The following is a 15,879-nucleotide window of genomic DNA, read 5'->3' as shown; positions in this document are numbered from 1 at the left end:
CAGCCGGTGCGTCCGCATCTTCTGACGGTGCGGCGGCGGAGGGGGAAGTGTCAGGCGAATCGGACACCGCTGACGGGGATGAAGCAGGGGACTCGCCTTGCGCGGAAGCAGCTGATGAATTCGCCGGGGAGAGAGTCTCCGCCGCAGCCGGAGCCTTGGAAGGGGTCGCAACCGCAACCGGGGTCGAGGCCTTCGGCGCCTGCGAGGGAGCCTGGGCCATGCCGGAGCCGACGGCGGCCAGGAGCAGGACGACGAGAGCGACGGCGCGATACATATTATCCGGCGTCGCGGCGGGCGGAGAATAATTGGTAGGGAGGAGGAGGAGGAGGAGGGGCTACGTCGACTGCGATGGAAGGGAACCGGGTGTGGGTTGAGGAATTTATAGGAGGCTATGGGAGAACCTCCACCACTGGCGGAGGCGGAGGCGGAGGCGGAGGCGGCGGCGGAGAGAGAGAGGCCAAGGTTAACGGTTAGGCCGGTAATGTGGCAGTTGGGATCACCGACGACCCGCGCGTCGCGGCGTGAGTCAACGACGTGTTGACTTTTGATCGAGAGTTTGTCACGAATTTTAACTTAATTTGGGGTTTAAGTGGAAAAAATGTTCTTTTTCATAAAATCGAGGGCTTCCTTGTAATTTCGCCTGTTTTCTACTTCGCTAGTCTTCTCGCACTAGTGAAATCGCCGTCGCAAATGCTGGGGAAACGAGGGCTTCTCCCTTGCGCACTTCGCCGCCTCCTCGCTTCTTCTCGCTTCTCCTCGCGCTCGCATTCCTCTTGTGGCAGGCGACACCCTTCTCTACCTTCCGTAAAACCCCCGGTGGCCAGGAAGATACCCTTCACTTGCTCCGCCCATGGCAAAACCTGGGAAGATCCATACCGTTGGATGTCCGACACCAATGACCCGGATCTCGTGGAGTACCTCGGAAGGGAAAACGCCTACGCCGAGGCTTTCATGGCCGACGCCTCCGGACTCCGCCAGAGATTGGTGGGGGAGATGAGGTCCAGGATGCCGGCCAAGGTCTCGACCCCACCGGAATGCTGGGGCCCCTGGTATCTTCCAAACAACCTGGAAATCCTTTATTTTTGACTGCTTGAATGCGCAATCGTCGGAAAACTATGCTTTGTTATGAAACATGGCAAAAAATTTGATTTTTAGCTGAATTTTTATGACGCTAGATTGAATTTATTGAATGAACACAGTAAACCCCGTTATTTGTACTTCTTAAATGCTGAATCATCGGAAAACCATATTTTGTTCAGAAAAAATGGCAAAAAATTTGATTTTTAGCTGAGTCTCCTTGATGCAAAGTGCAATAGAATTGGATGAGATGTGGGCGATACATAGAGGATGATGAATGCGTATTTTGTTCGTGCATATATAGACAATGAGGTTCATTTTTTTCTCAATAAACAATTGGAGAACAACTTGTCAATCCGCCTTATCTTCTTTTGCTGATTCTTTATTAAGATCTTTCTATTATATGTGAATTGATTGGAATTAAAATGAATCTTACCCTGCCATGACATCTACCATGGAATGATATTAAGGCCAAGTGGTACTGTAATAAAGCCAGTAAAAATCATCAGATTTGTTGAATTGGAGCTCATTATGAAGAGATGTTTATATAGTATTCAAGGTGTTCAATGTAAGTTTATATTAATTATACTCCTGTGTTGCTACTTTAACTGGAGATAATTGTCTTGGGTTAGGTCTTACTATCAATATATTCCAGAAGGAAAGGAGTATCCAGTCCTGTGCCGGAGGCGAAGGCATCATGACAGCTTTGCCAAAGCCATTCTAAGTTATATGAGATCTTACAGAGAGGAAATATTGCTCGACTGGAATGAAATTGCCAAACAATATGGCATGTGTGCATAAAATGCTGTAGTTTTCCTTTTTTTTCTTATTTATATACATTTATCGAGTTAATCAAAATTGAAGTAATATTTTATATATATATATTTGCACTTTGCAGGTTATGTTCACATAGGTGCTTGCCGCATTTCTCCGGATCACAAATTCCTTGCATACACCTTGGATATTTCAGGCAATGAATCATTTGCACTTCAAGTTAAGGATCTTGAGTCTGGGCATGCTATCCCAAGTCCAAAAGTGGAGGGAGTTGTTAGCCTTGCATGGGCTGGAGACAGTAGATGTTTACTATATACTGTTTGTGATGAAACTCAACGACCATATAGGTAATTCGTTCTTCTTGCAAATTGTCTTTGCCATCATCAAGTCTAGTGTGTCCTCTATTTGGGGCTACGAACCTTGTCCCTCCATTAAGCTCTATGTAAGGCTTTATCACTACTAGTATTCAAATTAATTGAATCACTTTTTCTTGGAATTTTTTATTGAAGACTGAAATGGCTTTTGTTATGTTATTTTCTTTCCTGTTGTACTCACAAATGTTTGGCAGGGTGTTCTCCATGCAGCTGGGCTCAGATTTGGTAGATAAAGTGCTTTTTACAGAAAATGATAGGAGTTGCTGTGTAGACATTACAAGCACCAAAGATGGCAACTTTATCACCATAAATTCTAATTCAAGGACATCATCCGAGGAAGGTCACTTATCCATGTGTCTATGCTATTGAGAGAATCAATCATATATATTTTGAATTTATGTCTGTTTAATTATGCATTTTCTGAAAATTATTAAATTACAGGTCTATGTTATCAACACCAAGCAAGCCAATGATGGGCTATGGCTAGTAAGGAAACGTGTTAGTGGTGTTCAGTACTTTTTGGAACATCATTATGGTTTCTTCTACATTCTTACTAATGCTCCTTTAGAAGGCAGTAATTCAACTGGTGATGGTTATTATTTAGCCAGATGCAGAGCAGAAAAGTCATCACTAACAGAATGGCAGGTATTTCTTATGATAATGATGGATGTATTGAAAACTCATGTGTACATTTTTTTCTTCTTTTGGTTTATGAATATTTCTATAGGTTGAATAATTTTTAAACTTGTGAACCTGATTGTTTGATGGATCATCTGCTATCCTAAAAGTAGCATATTTTTATTGTATAAAAAAGTTCATCTAGAAACATCACTATTTCTTGGTCTAGGTGCTCATCGTTAAGTAAATAATTTCTTCAAAATTGCCAGGAATCTATCTTTTTAAGCTTATTATATTAAGAATCTAGACGTTCATTTCTTTGTATTTGCTTGACTTTGGTCTCTAGGTTATTGTTCTCCCTGGACAAGATATCATCTTTCAGGATATGGATATTTTCCAAGAGCATCTGGTTCTCTCTATCCAACGAAAGGGGCTTCCCTTATTTTGCTCCCTAAATATTCCGATTGATTTGGATCTTGAGGTACATCTTTAGTAATATCCTGTCCTTGTAACTGCATGAGCCTACGAGTCAGCAACTATATTCTTTTCGTATTATAATTTATAATTTACAAGTTAAGGTAGTTCTATTTCTGTATATTTTTTACTTCAATACTCTCAATTGCTTTACTAGTGTGGTTCTTTCTACTTAGTTATGGATGCAAACCTCTTAACACTTTTTTATTTCTCCATTGAATATTATCAGCCAGCAAATGTTTTCATTTTATATGGAAAATCAATAAATGGAGACAGACAAAGGCCACTGAATGCCTGAATGGAATCGTGTTCCAAAGAAAACTTTTGAGAGTTTTAATAATCTTGTAAATTTTGTTGAGTATTGTTTATTTTTTCCTTGTCAGTTAATTGATCCTTTTTTTTTGTTCAGCAACATGTGGAACTCAAGGATCTGAATCCATGGTTTTTCCCTGTGCCTTCATGTCTTAGCAGCATATCACCAGGATCCAACCATGATTTCTCATCTTCCATTTACCGTCTCGTGATTTCCTCACCAGTGGTAAAATTATCTACTTGGCTAGCTTTTATCTTCACAAACTCATGCTACAGTAACAATATTGAATGTCCCAACATTTTAATTCTATTTTCTTGCTAGTACCCAATCTACTCATAACATGGCCCTTATCAAAACAACACAAATTTATCATGTGTGCTAGTTTCCTAGCAACTCTAATCGAGCTTACAATAGTCTTATAAAATGTTATGTATAAGAAGAATGTGAACTTTAGTGCTGTGTTTACTTCAAGGAGATTAAGTAGGATTAGAAAGTAAGTGATTTTAATTTGAAGACAAGAAATATTTGAATGGAAATTAAATTAATGAAGTTTGACCCAAATGTCCTTCAGGATCAGAACAATGTTTTTCTTCCAAGTAAACAAAGGAACTAGTTTCCAATTTATTTCTCTCCTTTTCCTTTCAGTTTCTTTGAAGTAAACTTAGCATGTCTCAGTTCCACATTTCACTAACTTTTCCATTTAACTCTGACTAGTAGCCTCATTGATCTCTGCTTACTAAAGTAAAAAATAAAAAATTTGACTTCATGAACTCAAGATTGTGGTTTAGCAATGAACATCCATGGCACTTCAAGAGTTTCTACCTAATCAGTCATCTATATGCTCTGTTGTCAAGTGTAGAAGATTAAACATCCAGTTTCTTCATCCAACTAATGCAGATGCCAGATGTTGTAGTTGACTATGATATGGAGAAACAAGATTTTACTGTTCTTCATCAAGAAGAAGTAGTCGGTTTGAATGGCCAGGTTAAATCAAGTTCCTCTGATGCGACTGTATTTCCAAATTGTAGTATCACTGAATTTCAGAAAGATCAGTATTCGGATAAGGGCAAGTGGACGAGGTGGACTGGTCTTTCTGAAGCATTTTCATGCGAAAGAATAGAAGTTGTCTCGCATGACGGTTTCATGGTACCCCTGACTATTTTGTGTGCACAGAAAACAAAACACACTGGTGGATCACCATGTCTCCTGCATGGGTATGGAGCTTATGGTGAGGCATTGGATAAAAGCTGGTGTTCCGACCATATTAGTCTGCTATCGCGTGGCTGGATTCTTGCATATGCAGATGTGAGGTATTTTTATTTCTGTACATTGAATTCTTTTATTGATTATTCAACACAATTTTTTTGGCACTATAGTAGTTTGTCATTTTCATTCTTCTAGAGGTGGAGGTGAAGGTTCATCTCATCAATCCGGAACTCGAGCATTGAAGATGAACTCAATTTATGATTTTGTAGCATGTGGAACGTACCTTGTGGATAAGGGCTTTGTTCATAAGAATAGGCTTGCTGCTATTGGCTGCAGTGCAGGCGGCCTACTAGTTGGCGCAGCTATTAATATGCATCACAATCTATTTTCAGCTGCCATTTTGAAGGTAATACTTGCTTTTGTTCAAGTTCATGATCTCATTTACATATAATAATATTGACAATTAGTATGCTATTCTGCGATTGTTTTAGTTTCTTTATGCATGTTTATTGGCCTTAATTTGAGTTCGATTCAGGATTCTGAGATTTTGCGCTAATTTTATCTGTATCGAGTGAGTGTTAACTGAAATAATAGTAAGTAGCTTAATAAACATGTTCCTTTCAGGTTTTTTGCTTTATCACTTGAATGATATTTCAAGAACGAACACCATGGTTTTAAACGGCCTCCTCTTGCATTAGCCACCCGTATTTCGAAAGAGACAACATAGCGACCGCATATAGCATATGGATTTGATGTTTGCTGTCAAAAAAAGGTTCATTTAAGTTAATTTAAACTAAATCAAATCGGCTAAAAGTTCTAAGCTATCTTCTTTTTAGCTTGTAACTTGCAAGTGTATACATTCATCTTCAATTTTTTTTGTTTTTTTTTGACTTTTGTGCTTTGAACCAGGTCCCTTTTCTTGACATTTGCAACACATTGATGGATCCTAGTTTGCCTCTCACAATTTTGGACTATGATGAGTTCGGCGATCCTAGAAACCCGTCCGAGTTCGAGATAATCAGCCATTATTCTCCATATGACAACATCACACAGGGCTGTTATCCTCCTGTTCTTGTCACAGCATCCTTTCATGACTCAAGGTAAAGAGTACCAATTGGTTTTTACTCTCAAATCGATGAAATGATGATCACTAGTTGTTTTACTTCAGAGAGTATAGTTTTGGTTGCGACTTGCAGATTCGAGATGTCGTTTAGTTTTCGATTCCTTCTCGAAACATATCTTAAGGTCATATGCTTTGTTGTGCAGGGTAGGAGTCTGGGAAGCTGCTAAATGGGTGGCTAGAGTGAGGGAGAAGACATGTCGAACCTGTTCGCGGTCGGTGATTCTAAAAACAAACATGAACGGCGGACATTTTGGTGAAGGCGGCCGATACATACATTGCGATGATACCGCTTTTGAATATGCATTTCTGATCAAAGCTTTCGGAATGCTGGACGATGACAAGTAGATCCTACACTTCAGGTTTTGAATATGTGATCCAAAGGTGATGTTCAAGATATGGGTTAGGATTGAAGTCTGATTCGATGTGCTAATTGAGGACCCAAGTTGGACTCTTACGTATCAATTTGTTCAAATTTATTAGATGGTCATGAGATTGATCGTGTAAGACCGAGGTGGTGAATTTTACACGATCTATTTAGGTTTTAGGTTGCCCTAAATTCGATCCGGCCCACTATGAAACTACACCATCTATATTATTCTATTATCCACTTCGCGCACAACAAGAGGCGAAGAAGAAGAGACGCATCCATGGCTGCTGCTTCTTCTCCTTCTTCTCCTCCTCCATTCCTCATCTACTCTCCTCAACCACCGCTCGCCGCTCCTCGTCCTCCACCGCTACCGCCTCCTCCCGAATCTGCCCCTCCGCCGCCGACCTCGCCGCCTCGCTTTCCTCTCCGTCTGCGCCGCCAAGAACGGCGACAACGACGACGCCGCCCCGCCGGACCGCCTCCTCTCCGCCGCCTGCTACCTCTACCCCTTCCTCGACGGCGTCCAGTACGGCCGCTTCGTGCTCACCCAGTTCCCGGCGTTCCAGATCGCCCTCCAGCCCCTCGTCCCGGCCATCCGCCTCTTCCACTCCTCCCCGCTCACGCCCTTCCTCCTCTTCCTCACCCTCTACTTCGTCGTCGTCCGAAACCCTTCCAGCTTCAGCCGCTACGTCCGGTTCAACACGATGCAGGCGATCGTCCTCGACGTCCTCCTCATCTTCCCCGACCTCCTGGAGCGCTCCTTCAGTCCTAGCGGCGGGATCGGGATGGATCTGCTCCAGATCCTCGACAGCACCGTCTTCCTCTTCCTTCTCGTCTCGCTCGTCTATGGATCGACTACTTGCCTTTTGGGGCAGGTGCCGCGGCTGCCGATCGTCGCCGAGGCCGCCGAGAGGCAGGTCATGTGATGTGATACAATGTGAGTGCATTCGAGATCTCACGTTTCTTGTTATTGAACTCTATGCTCATTTAGCCATTTTCTTCTCGCTGCTTCCTGCGATTGTTGCTTGTGCATTCGCTGTTTCTTTGATCTTCATACCAATCCATTCCATCCCAACAAGGATTGCGCAGTTGACTTCGCCAAGCACCGTGTCGTCCACATCTTCTTCATCGACTCTAGATCAAACTTGCCAACTTTCGCACGAAGAACATTTCCAATTCATCTAACCCGTGTGAACCGCAGAGAGACAAGGCAGGATGCACCTGAAGAACAAGAGCTCCTCGTGTGCAGAGATTGCCATACTTTTTTGGGGGAAATTGACTGCCGGCATGATTCATAGAACTGAATGTACTAAATGGTTCGATTCTGTAATTTAGTAATCTAGCTACTACTTTTATCTTCTTGATTGATAATTCATGCACAGTCCATCATCCATGTCAAGAAAAATTTAATGTCAGCAAGCAGAGCAACATGCTTGGCAAAGCTGGGCAGAGGGCCAATGTCATCAGCCTTTACGATCATTTAAAGCATTTAGGAAGCAAGAAATGAGGAGAACGACAACAAAGAAGTTTAACAAGTCATCGAAGAAGCGCTTTTAAAATGGTTTCAAGAATCGGAACTTACAGTTAATCCTTCATGTTCGTGCAAGATACGATTTTGATGCCCTAGTTGGGAGAGTAACGCTGGCGTATCTCAAGATTCAGAGCTGCTTCCGAGAGGGAAGGAGAAGAACTCCTGGACAGGGGAGAACTCGACGAGCCCGATGTCCGTGGCGTAGCCGGAGACGGGCAGCTTGAGGTCCCGAAGGACGCAGAATGCGTCGGCGATGCGGCTACGCGGCACATCCTGGGCGACGGAGCAATGCGGGACCCAGGAACCAGGGCGGAACTCTTCGGGCAGCTCGACCCCTTCCTTGCGGAGCGCGTCGCACACCTGGGAGTGGAGGCTGAGGAGGTCGGCGGAGGGGGTTGGGGCGAGGAAGAGCCCGCCTCCGCCTTGTCCTGCGTCGGAGAGGGAGGAAGGGAAGGCACCGACGGAAGAAAGCGAGAGGGGGAGCGGGTCGAGGCGGGCGGCGAGGGCACGGAGCGGGGCCTGGAGGCGGAGGGGATCGAGGGCGGGGAGGGAGAGGAGGGTGAGGTGGGGGCGGGCGGAGATCTCGATGAGTTTGGTACTGATCTGGCGGCGGGCGAGGACGTTCCAGGCCTTGAGCACCTGGTTCTCCAACGCCGGGTCGAAGTACAACTCCACCGCGTAACCCTTCTGCTGCTGCTGCCGCCACCCTGCCTCCGCCGTCGCCGCCGCCGCCGCCGCCGCCGATTCGCCCTGGCCCTGAGCCATCGTGTCGAGCTCTGAAGATCTCTTCACTCCGTCGCCGCTTGCTCCTTTGCAATATACACAATTTCCATTCAACTCCTCTACTTTCTTCAAATATTAAAATTTTCCTCCCTTTAACGTGTATTCTCTGTTTCTTGATGTACGCTGTTACCGTTAACCCTCACGATACCTTTCGGTCCCAGTCCTGGAACTCTCTTATGGGCCTATGGCGTCTAATCAAAGCAAGGTATTGAAAGAAAGGTGGGTATAAAAAATGCTGCGACCACTTGGATTAGGATATCGTCCCTCTGCTCACGTGGCAGTTCCTTTCACTCAAGAATAGGCAACGATTGGACGCTACAGGCTGTGGGACCCAACTCGAGCGACGCCGGATCGACCGTAGATACCCGAAACGGACGGTGGATTTGTTCCGCCAGCGATCAGTGCTGGCGATCGCCGACGGTCCAGATCGCTTATTGCGCGAGCTGGTCACATCGCTATCGTTGATCTGTAGGAACGTGAATCTTGAAGCAACGGCTTGGGGCCTATAAAAGAAAGGACGAGGAAGGCCGCGATGGGGAAGGATTGCCCGATCGCGACTGCTGGCTTCTGCCGTCTACGCCTTTCTCTCCGGCCACCTTTTGATTTCCTCGCGCGGCCGCCGATGGCCTGAAAGCCGCCGGATCCGATCGTCTCTTCCGCTGTGATCTTCTTTGGGATTGAGATTTTGGATTTGCTTACTGGATCTTCGTCGAGGCTTCTTTTGCGGGTTAGTGGAGTTGAGCGCGGAAAGGGCTTCATTTTCCAGCAATTCCACAAGAGATTTCTTTGTTGGACTGTTCGGTACATCGTGGATTCATAGGTATGTTTGTTGTAACTAATATTTTCTTTTGATGATGCATATACAAATATATATATATTAATTTGTGATGATATTAGAGGGATGCCGAATGAGAATCTGATTCTTTTTGCTACTTTTTCGTTTACCAATCATTTGACTGTGTTAAGGCTAGAACGAGTTTGATCTGTTCAGGAAAAGCTGCTTCCTTGGCTAGTGGGTTCGATGTTTTTTAATTGTTTCGGCAGATTTGGAAAGGGATATTCTTTTCTCGTTCACTTTTCGTATCGAGATCGCTTTGAGAGCAAGTTTAGTGGCGTGATTGTTCCAAATCAGGGTTCCTTTTCCTAGCACGGGATGGCTGTGGCTTTTACGTGTTTCTCTTTCTGGATTTGGGGTGGGAAAGATCAGGAATCCCCCAATTCGCCACTGAACTCTTCTGATTTACCTTCGGGATTCAAGGAACTTGATTGCTTGAGGTTTCCACCAGTCAATGGACCTGCAAGGTCAAACTCGAGAAGGATAAAGAAAAAGTGGCAAAGCCGTGAAGAACGGCGGATCGACAAGGAGTATGATATTGTTCTTGTGCCATCAGATGGTGGATGCATGTCAGGGTCGGAGTCTGATGATTCTGATTGGTCAATTGGGTGGTTGGAGCCGCATGGCCCTGAGTTTGAGAACGATACCCAAACGGAGAACAGCTTCGCGGTCTTGGTACGATGCTACGGGCGTGGTCAGTCCGAGCAGGCAAAGAACTCCAGATCCCGTTTCCTGGGAGCAACCGATCATATTGAGGATGACATTTCTGGTAAGAAAAAGTATTTCTCTCTTCTTTCACATATATGACCTTTTTTCTACATGATGCTTATACTTAGATTGATTATCTTGAGATTTCATTCCCTTGATTGCGCTCATATTTACTCTTTGATGCAGTTGAGCTGATAATTTCTCATTTCCTGTTGTTATATCAAACTCTACATAATTGTGCACAATAAGAAGTTATGCAACATTTTTTTTTAGATTTTAAGTGATATGTGCGATTGTGGTTCTATTGTACAAAACATTCTTTCGGCTATGTTTCACTTTGGTTAACTCAGTTGATTAATGTTCAGTTCCATTTGGATGATTCTATTAACTCTAGGGCCTATAAAGGAGGTTTCTTCATGTTCCTGGTTCTAGGCTTCTAGCTTGTTAATCTACTATCTAGTTTGTCACAATCTTCAATTTTTATTTTCAATTCTTTGTAAAAGATGGCATGGCAAGCTGAAGTTAATAACCTGTTCATATTTTTCTTGGAGATTGTTTATGTCATTTTAGTAAACATGTCTGTGAATTCTCACTCTTGTTGTGCTGTCTAAATGTTTCAAGAGTATGTCTCAGCCATATAAATGCCCTTGGCTATTGGGTATTTTGATTCGACAAGCCAATGGTAAGTAACTGATTCTTAGATCAACTTATTGGATTTGTGTGAGCTCATTACGTATCACTCTTGTGTAGTCTAAATGTCTAAAATTTATAGTTCAATCGCATGAATGCTGTTGGCTATTGGTTATTCTGCTTGATGGCAAGCCAGATAGAAATGAATTCTGATTCCTGGTTGAACTGGCTGGTCCAGTTTGGTTTTAAGGACACTGGTTTAATATTAAGGATCACACTAGTTAATTAAAATTTATTTTCCATGACATTTTGTTTGGTCTATTTCCTTTTGTGATGCATACAATGACACAATGTGATCTTCTGAACTTTAAACTAGTATTCACTCACTCTTGTTTTTACAGGCGCAGATGGCAACAAGCATATGGAAGAATGGCTTTCTTCTCTTTGAAGGCACCAGACTTTGTAAATACTAGTACATTGCTTGGCCTTGTGAGGTCTGAATAAAGAGCATAAACTCAGTAAAAATGGGGAAAAAACAAAAACAAAAACAAAATTTCAGTGTGAAAGAAGTAGAATCCTGAAGCAATGGGTTTTCTTGGCGCATAAATTTCCTACTGAAGTACATTTACTTGATGATGATGTTTTGGAAGGAAATTGTTTCTCACCCCAAGAAGGCAATCAGAGAAGTTAATTCAACCAAACAGCTTCAACCTTTTGAAGGTACAAATCATTTTGCATTGTGATAGTTGAAGCAAGGAATTGTTCGACCACACAAACGCTTTGCAACCTCGTGAAGGTTGAGATTATTTTGCAAGGGGGTTGGTGAAGCTCGGAATTGTTTCATTCTTTTATCCACTTATTTCATGAATCCAGTTGGGGATTTTGACCATTACATATGCTTGTAAATACAACTTAAACACCTATGTGAATATGATGCCATCCTTTGCAATTTTTTTTTTGTAAATTTCTTATTGTTAAAAGGTTCATTTTATTGTTGAATTTGTTTGTTTTTACTTGAACTTTTTTCTACATAATTCCTAGCAATTTTTTCTTTTAAAAATAATTGCAAGTTGGTAAGAGATTCCATCTTAATTGTGTGCAGTAAGGTAACATGGGTTTGTTGTACAATTATGTGGATTGAGAAGCCCATACAGTTATATGTCAATTGGAAGATTAAATGTGAAAGTAACACTTGTGGTTCTGCATCAATTGAGCTCATTATTGAGAAATTATCTGTTCAAAATAGCATTTTTGTATATTCTTTTTCTTATGCCTTCGGATTTCATTGTAATTAAGGAAGTTTCTTAATGAAAAGATAACTACATTTCTTATTATTTGGCAAATATTTATTCATTTACCTTTGATCTTCTAGGAAAGAGATAAGAGTTGAACATAAATTAAATTTTTTATTCTTATATATTGTTTGCAAATGAAGAAGTTTAGAAGTGTGCCATTTCTTGGTCTATTGAACATTAAGCTTAGACTTTATTATGGATTTTTAAGTCACCATTAGAATTCAGGTATCTAGTTCTTTCGAGCTGATTAATCTCAGAAATGACTAACTTGATTCTTTGAAAATTTTTTATCAACTAATAAGGTAAATCGAGAAGGAACGATAGATTTTGATGGATAGCTCAATATTATAAATTTTTTAAACACTCCCGGTGCAATGTATCATGTATAAAGTTTGAATTTTCATTGTCTATGGAGTCCATCACATTATAATTTTGAGGGTTTTAAGCCACTTCATTCGTGTTAGAAGTTGAATTGGTTTCTTAACTCAACAATATCACTATTTCAATCTACTTTTTTAAATTTATTTTCCACCCTTAAGGTCAAATAATTTTGCAAATCTAAATAAATTGAGTTTGAATGGTATGAGGTGGATTGACTCTTCCATTAGAAAAGTCAAATACAACCTAATATTCCATAGTCAACTCAATTAAAGGAAATTTCATTTTTAAAATTATTCTTTTAGAAGCCTATTAATACCTTATTATTATTATTAATTATATTAATGGGCCGGCCGCCACGAAGGCCCAATATTGACGCAATTAGTCGCTCGCCTCCACAAAGCCTACGTCGCTCATCGGCGGATCTCGTCGGCCCTCCTCTTTCGCTCCGACGGCCGCCATGGCCAGCAGTCACCACCACCACAGCCACCACCGCGTCTCCGCCCCGCCTCCGATCCCCATCCCCTCCCGCCTTTACTCTCCTTCCTTTCCTTCCCCCTTCCCCCGCCACCCCCTCCGCCGCCTCCACTCCCTCCAAGCGCCGCCGCCCCCTCCACCACCACTCCTCCTCCTCCGCGGCCGCCGCTTCCCTCCTGATCCCCTTGTTCTCCCTACGATCTCTCTACTCCCTTCTCCCCTTCGTCCGATCCTACTCCGCCTCTATCTCCCTCTTCCCCTTCGCCTTCCTCGTCTCCCTCCTCTCCTTCGCCCTCTCCCTCCTGATTCCTTCCCCTGAACCTCTCAAATCTCTCCCTCCTCTCTCCCTGCTCCGCCCCCTCGCTGCCAAGTCAGCCCTCCTCACCCTCACCCTCCTCCTCCGTTTCCACTCCCTCCGCTACTGCTCCGCCGGCGCCGCCATCCTTGCTGACCTCGCCGGTTCCCTGCTCGCCAAGACCCTCTCGGACACCCGCGCGCCCAATCCCCGTCGGAGAATCATCGGCGTCGCCGCCCTCGCTACGGCCGTCTCGCTCCTGTCTTACAGCTGGGACCGGATCGGGTGCTTCCCGATCTCCTCCTCCCCTCAACCGCCCGAGGGTTGCGCCAGGATCGCCCCCATGGTGCTCCCCTTCCTCTCCGGGTTTCTAGGATTTTACGAGCGGGCGTTCGCGAATTGGGGCTCGTTGAGGCAGTTGGGCCGCAGAAGGGTGCGTCTTCTCTCGCTTGGCCTCGCCACCGCTTTTCTCTTCGTTCCGGCGTGCGCCAGCTTTGTCCTTGCGGGCAGCAGCGACGGTGATGCTCTATCAGTTGGTTCAATCGGGTGGCCGCTGATCAACACCGTGGTTTTTGGGGTTGTCCTCAGTGAAAACTACGGCGACGACAAACTACTCTTCAGCGCGAAGGATTTCCGCCGGGATTTCCTGGTAAACTTTTTCTGCACTCTCGTTTTGGAACTCTTCTACTTCCCCAAGCTCTCCCTTCCTGGTTTTCTGTTCTGCGGACTCCTGTTGTGGATCGGAGTCAGGGAATTGGGCTCCTCCTCACTGAGCTACGTTGAACTAGGCAGCTCTGATCCCCAGAATCCTTGTCTTCCACGATCATGAGCCCAATCCGCCACATTTTGAGCGAGAGGAAATCTCGCAAGATTGCACTTTTTCTCCTGATCAACACTGCCTACATGGTGGTGGAGTTCGTGGCGGGCTTCATGAGCAACAGCCTCGGTTTAATCTCCGATGCATGCCATATGCTCTTTGATTGTGCTGCGTTAGCAATTGGATTATACGCTTCCTACATCTCCAGGCTGCCAGCTAACAGCGAGTTCAATTACGGCCGAGGAAGGTTTGAGGTGCTCTCTGGATATGCTAATGCCGTGTTCTTGGTTCTCGTCGGGGCACTGATTGTGCTCGAGTCACTCGAGAGAATTCTTGAGCCACAGGAAATTTCAACAAATAGCTTGTTAGCTGTTTCAATCGGAGGTCTTCTTGTGAATGTGATAGGTTTGATCTTCTTCCACGAGGAGCATCATCATGCCCATGGCGGCTCTGCAACATGTTCTCATTCCCATTCTCATTCATTTTTACATTTGCACGACCATGACCACCATGATCATCATGACTGTAAGCATGCAAACGAAGGTGGTGGTCACTTCGCAGAGAATCAACACAGCCATGTGGTTTCTCATGTTAATCATGAGCACCATGGCCATCATCACCAAAACAATCAAAGCGAGAACGACTCGAGCAACTGCCATTGCCATGGGCATGAAGATCACAACCACAGTCATGAACTTGATCACAAGCCAATCTGTCACAGCCATGAACATGGTCACCATGACAAGCTCTGCTCTGATCAACTTCATACTGATCAAGTTTCTAGAGAGTCATCAGGGAATGTTGCTAGTGAATCATCTGTTAGAGAAAAACTACTCGGCGATTCGCATAAACATCACCACATTGATCACAACATGGAGGGCATCTTCTTACATGTTCTAGCTGACACAATGGGGAGTGTTGGTGTTGTGATCTCTACCCTGCTGATCAAGTACAAAGGATGGACCATAGCTGATCCAGCGTGCTCTATATTTATATCGGTTATGATTGTTTCTTCTGTGCTTCCGTTGCTGCGGAACTCTGCTGAAATCTTGCTGCAAAGAGTTCCTCGAGGCTGTGAGCAAGATTTGAGGTTGGCTATCAATGAAATTTTGAGAATTAAGGGTGTCCAGAGCATTCAGAACATGCATGTATGGAATTTCACAAACACAGAGATCGTCGGGACGCTCCATCTTCATGTTTCTGCAGAAACCGACCAAGCTTCCGCCGCAACTACTGCTTCAAAACTTCTGCAGGATGTTGGGATCAAGGATTTGACCATTCAGGTGGAGTGCGTAAAAGGTTAGCAAAGATAAAACCAGGATTTATATATATTTTCTCATTGAGTCCTGATGTTTCCTGCTTAATTACTTGAAGAAATTGTTAGGTAAGTTATTGTAGAATCTACATCTTTGAATTAACAGGATTGATTCTGAGTGAATCCAACAGCTTAATGCAGAAAATTTTTTCAGACAATCTATTCTTGTTCATCTTTGAATTCTCCAAGTTCTACAACTGCAAAGCAAACATTTTTAGCATTAAGTTTTTAGATTCTTTCATGTATTAGTTGAAGTTGAAATTGATGTCAACGGTTCTAAAGATGAATCAACTCTCCTTAGCAACTAATATGTTACATTTAAAAAAAAAATAAATTTGTAATAATTATTATGTTAACATTTTAGTGACAATTCTTCTCTTTTTTTTTTTTTTTTGAAAAATACTCTTTCAATTTCAAATCTTTTTTTACTCTGAACATGGTTTTATTGTTTTAATTTTGATGATATTTTTAATATCAAACGCATTTTCT

The 15,879-nt window shown here is 43.3% G+C and overlaps 5 protein-coding genes across 6 annotated transcripts; 4 read left to right on the top strand and 1 right to left on the bottom strand.

The window, feature by feature from the left end:
* The first annotated feature begins 690 nt into the window (after positions 1-690).
* On the top strand, positions 691-6,421 carry LOC141836488 (uncharacterized). The gene is made up of 11 exons (XM_074723993.1): positions 691-1,049; positions 1,710-1,864; positions 1,976-2,198; positions 2,420-2,559; positions 2,665-2,870; positions 3,190-3,324; positions 3,727-3,855; positions 4,528-4,940; positions 5,032-5,242; positions 5,746-5,936; positions 6,103-6,421. Exons 1-11 carry the CDS (start codon positions 691-693, stop codon positions 6,302-6,304), a joined length of 2,364 nt encoding a protein of 787 aa, XP_074580094.1. The 3' UTR covers positions 6,305-6,421.
* Positions 6,422-6,606: 185 nt separating this feature from the next.
* LOC141835498 (protein TIC 20-v, chloroplastic) lies at positions 6,607-7,685 on the top strand. The gene is given in 3 exon segments (XM_074722916.1): positions 6,607-6,659; positions 6,661-7,263; positions 7,416-7,685. Coding segments are annotated over 2 exon segments (645 nt in total). The 3' UTR covers positions 7,253-7,263; positions 7,416-7,685.
* A 168-nt stretch (positions 7,686-7,853) lies between these two features.
* LOC141835500 (uncharacterized) lies at positions 7,854-8,765 on the bottom strand. Its single transcript, XM_074722918.1, has one exon. The coding sequence runs from the start codon at positions 8,620-8,622 to the stop codon at positions 7,978-7,980; it is 645 nt and encodes a 214-aa protein (XP_074579019.1). The 5' UTR covers positions 8,623-8,765; the 3' UTR covers positions 7,854-7,977.
* Positions 8,766-9,195: 430 nt separating this feature from the next.
* On the top strand, positions 9,196-11,812 carry LOC141836269 (uncharacterized). 2 transcript variants are annotated; one of them, XM_074723712.1, is made up of 3 exons: positions 9,196-9,460; positions 9,632-10,244; positions 11,215-11,812. In XM_074723712.1, exons 2-3 carry the CDS (start codon positions 9,794-9,796, stop codon positions 11,259-11,261), a joined length of 498 nt encoding a protein of 165 aa, XP_074579813.1. In that variant the 5' UTR covers positions 9,196-9,460; positions 9,632-9,793; the 3' UTR covers positions 11,262-11,812. The 2 variants fall into 2 exon arrangements, with proteins under 2 accessions (XP_074579813.1, XP_074579815.1); XM_074723714.1 differs by having other exon boundaries at positions 9,607-10,244.
* Positions 11,813-12,915: 1,103 nt separating this feature from the next.
* On the top strand, positions 12,916-15,578 carry LOC141835727 (uncharacterized). The gene is given in 3 exon segments (XM_074723099.1): positions 12,916-13,048; positions 13,050-14,055; positions 14,058-15,578. Coding segments are annotated over 3 exon segments (2,430 nt in total). The 5' UTR covers positions 12,916-12,946; the 3' UTR covers positions 15,380-15,578.
* The last annotated feature ends 301 nt before the right edge of the window (positions 15,579-15,879 follow it).

The sequence above is a fragment of the Curcuma longa genome, chromosome 10 (assembly GCF_044706935.1).
Source record: "Curcuma longa cultivar G26 ecotype Majalengka, Jawa Barat chromosome 10, ITB_CL_G26_1.1, whole genome shotgun sequence".
NCBI classification, from domain to species: domain Eukaryota; kingdom Viridiplantae; phylum Streptophyta; class Magnoliopsida; order Zingiberales; family Zingiberaceae; genus Curcuma; species Curcuma longa.
The sequence above is the reverse complement of the archived record's forward strand: the minus strand, read 5'-3'. Positions and strand labels throughout refer to the sequence as shown.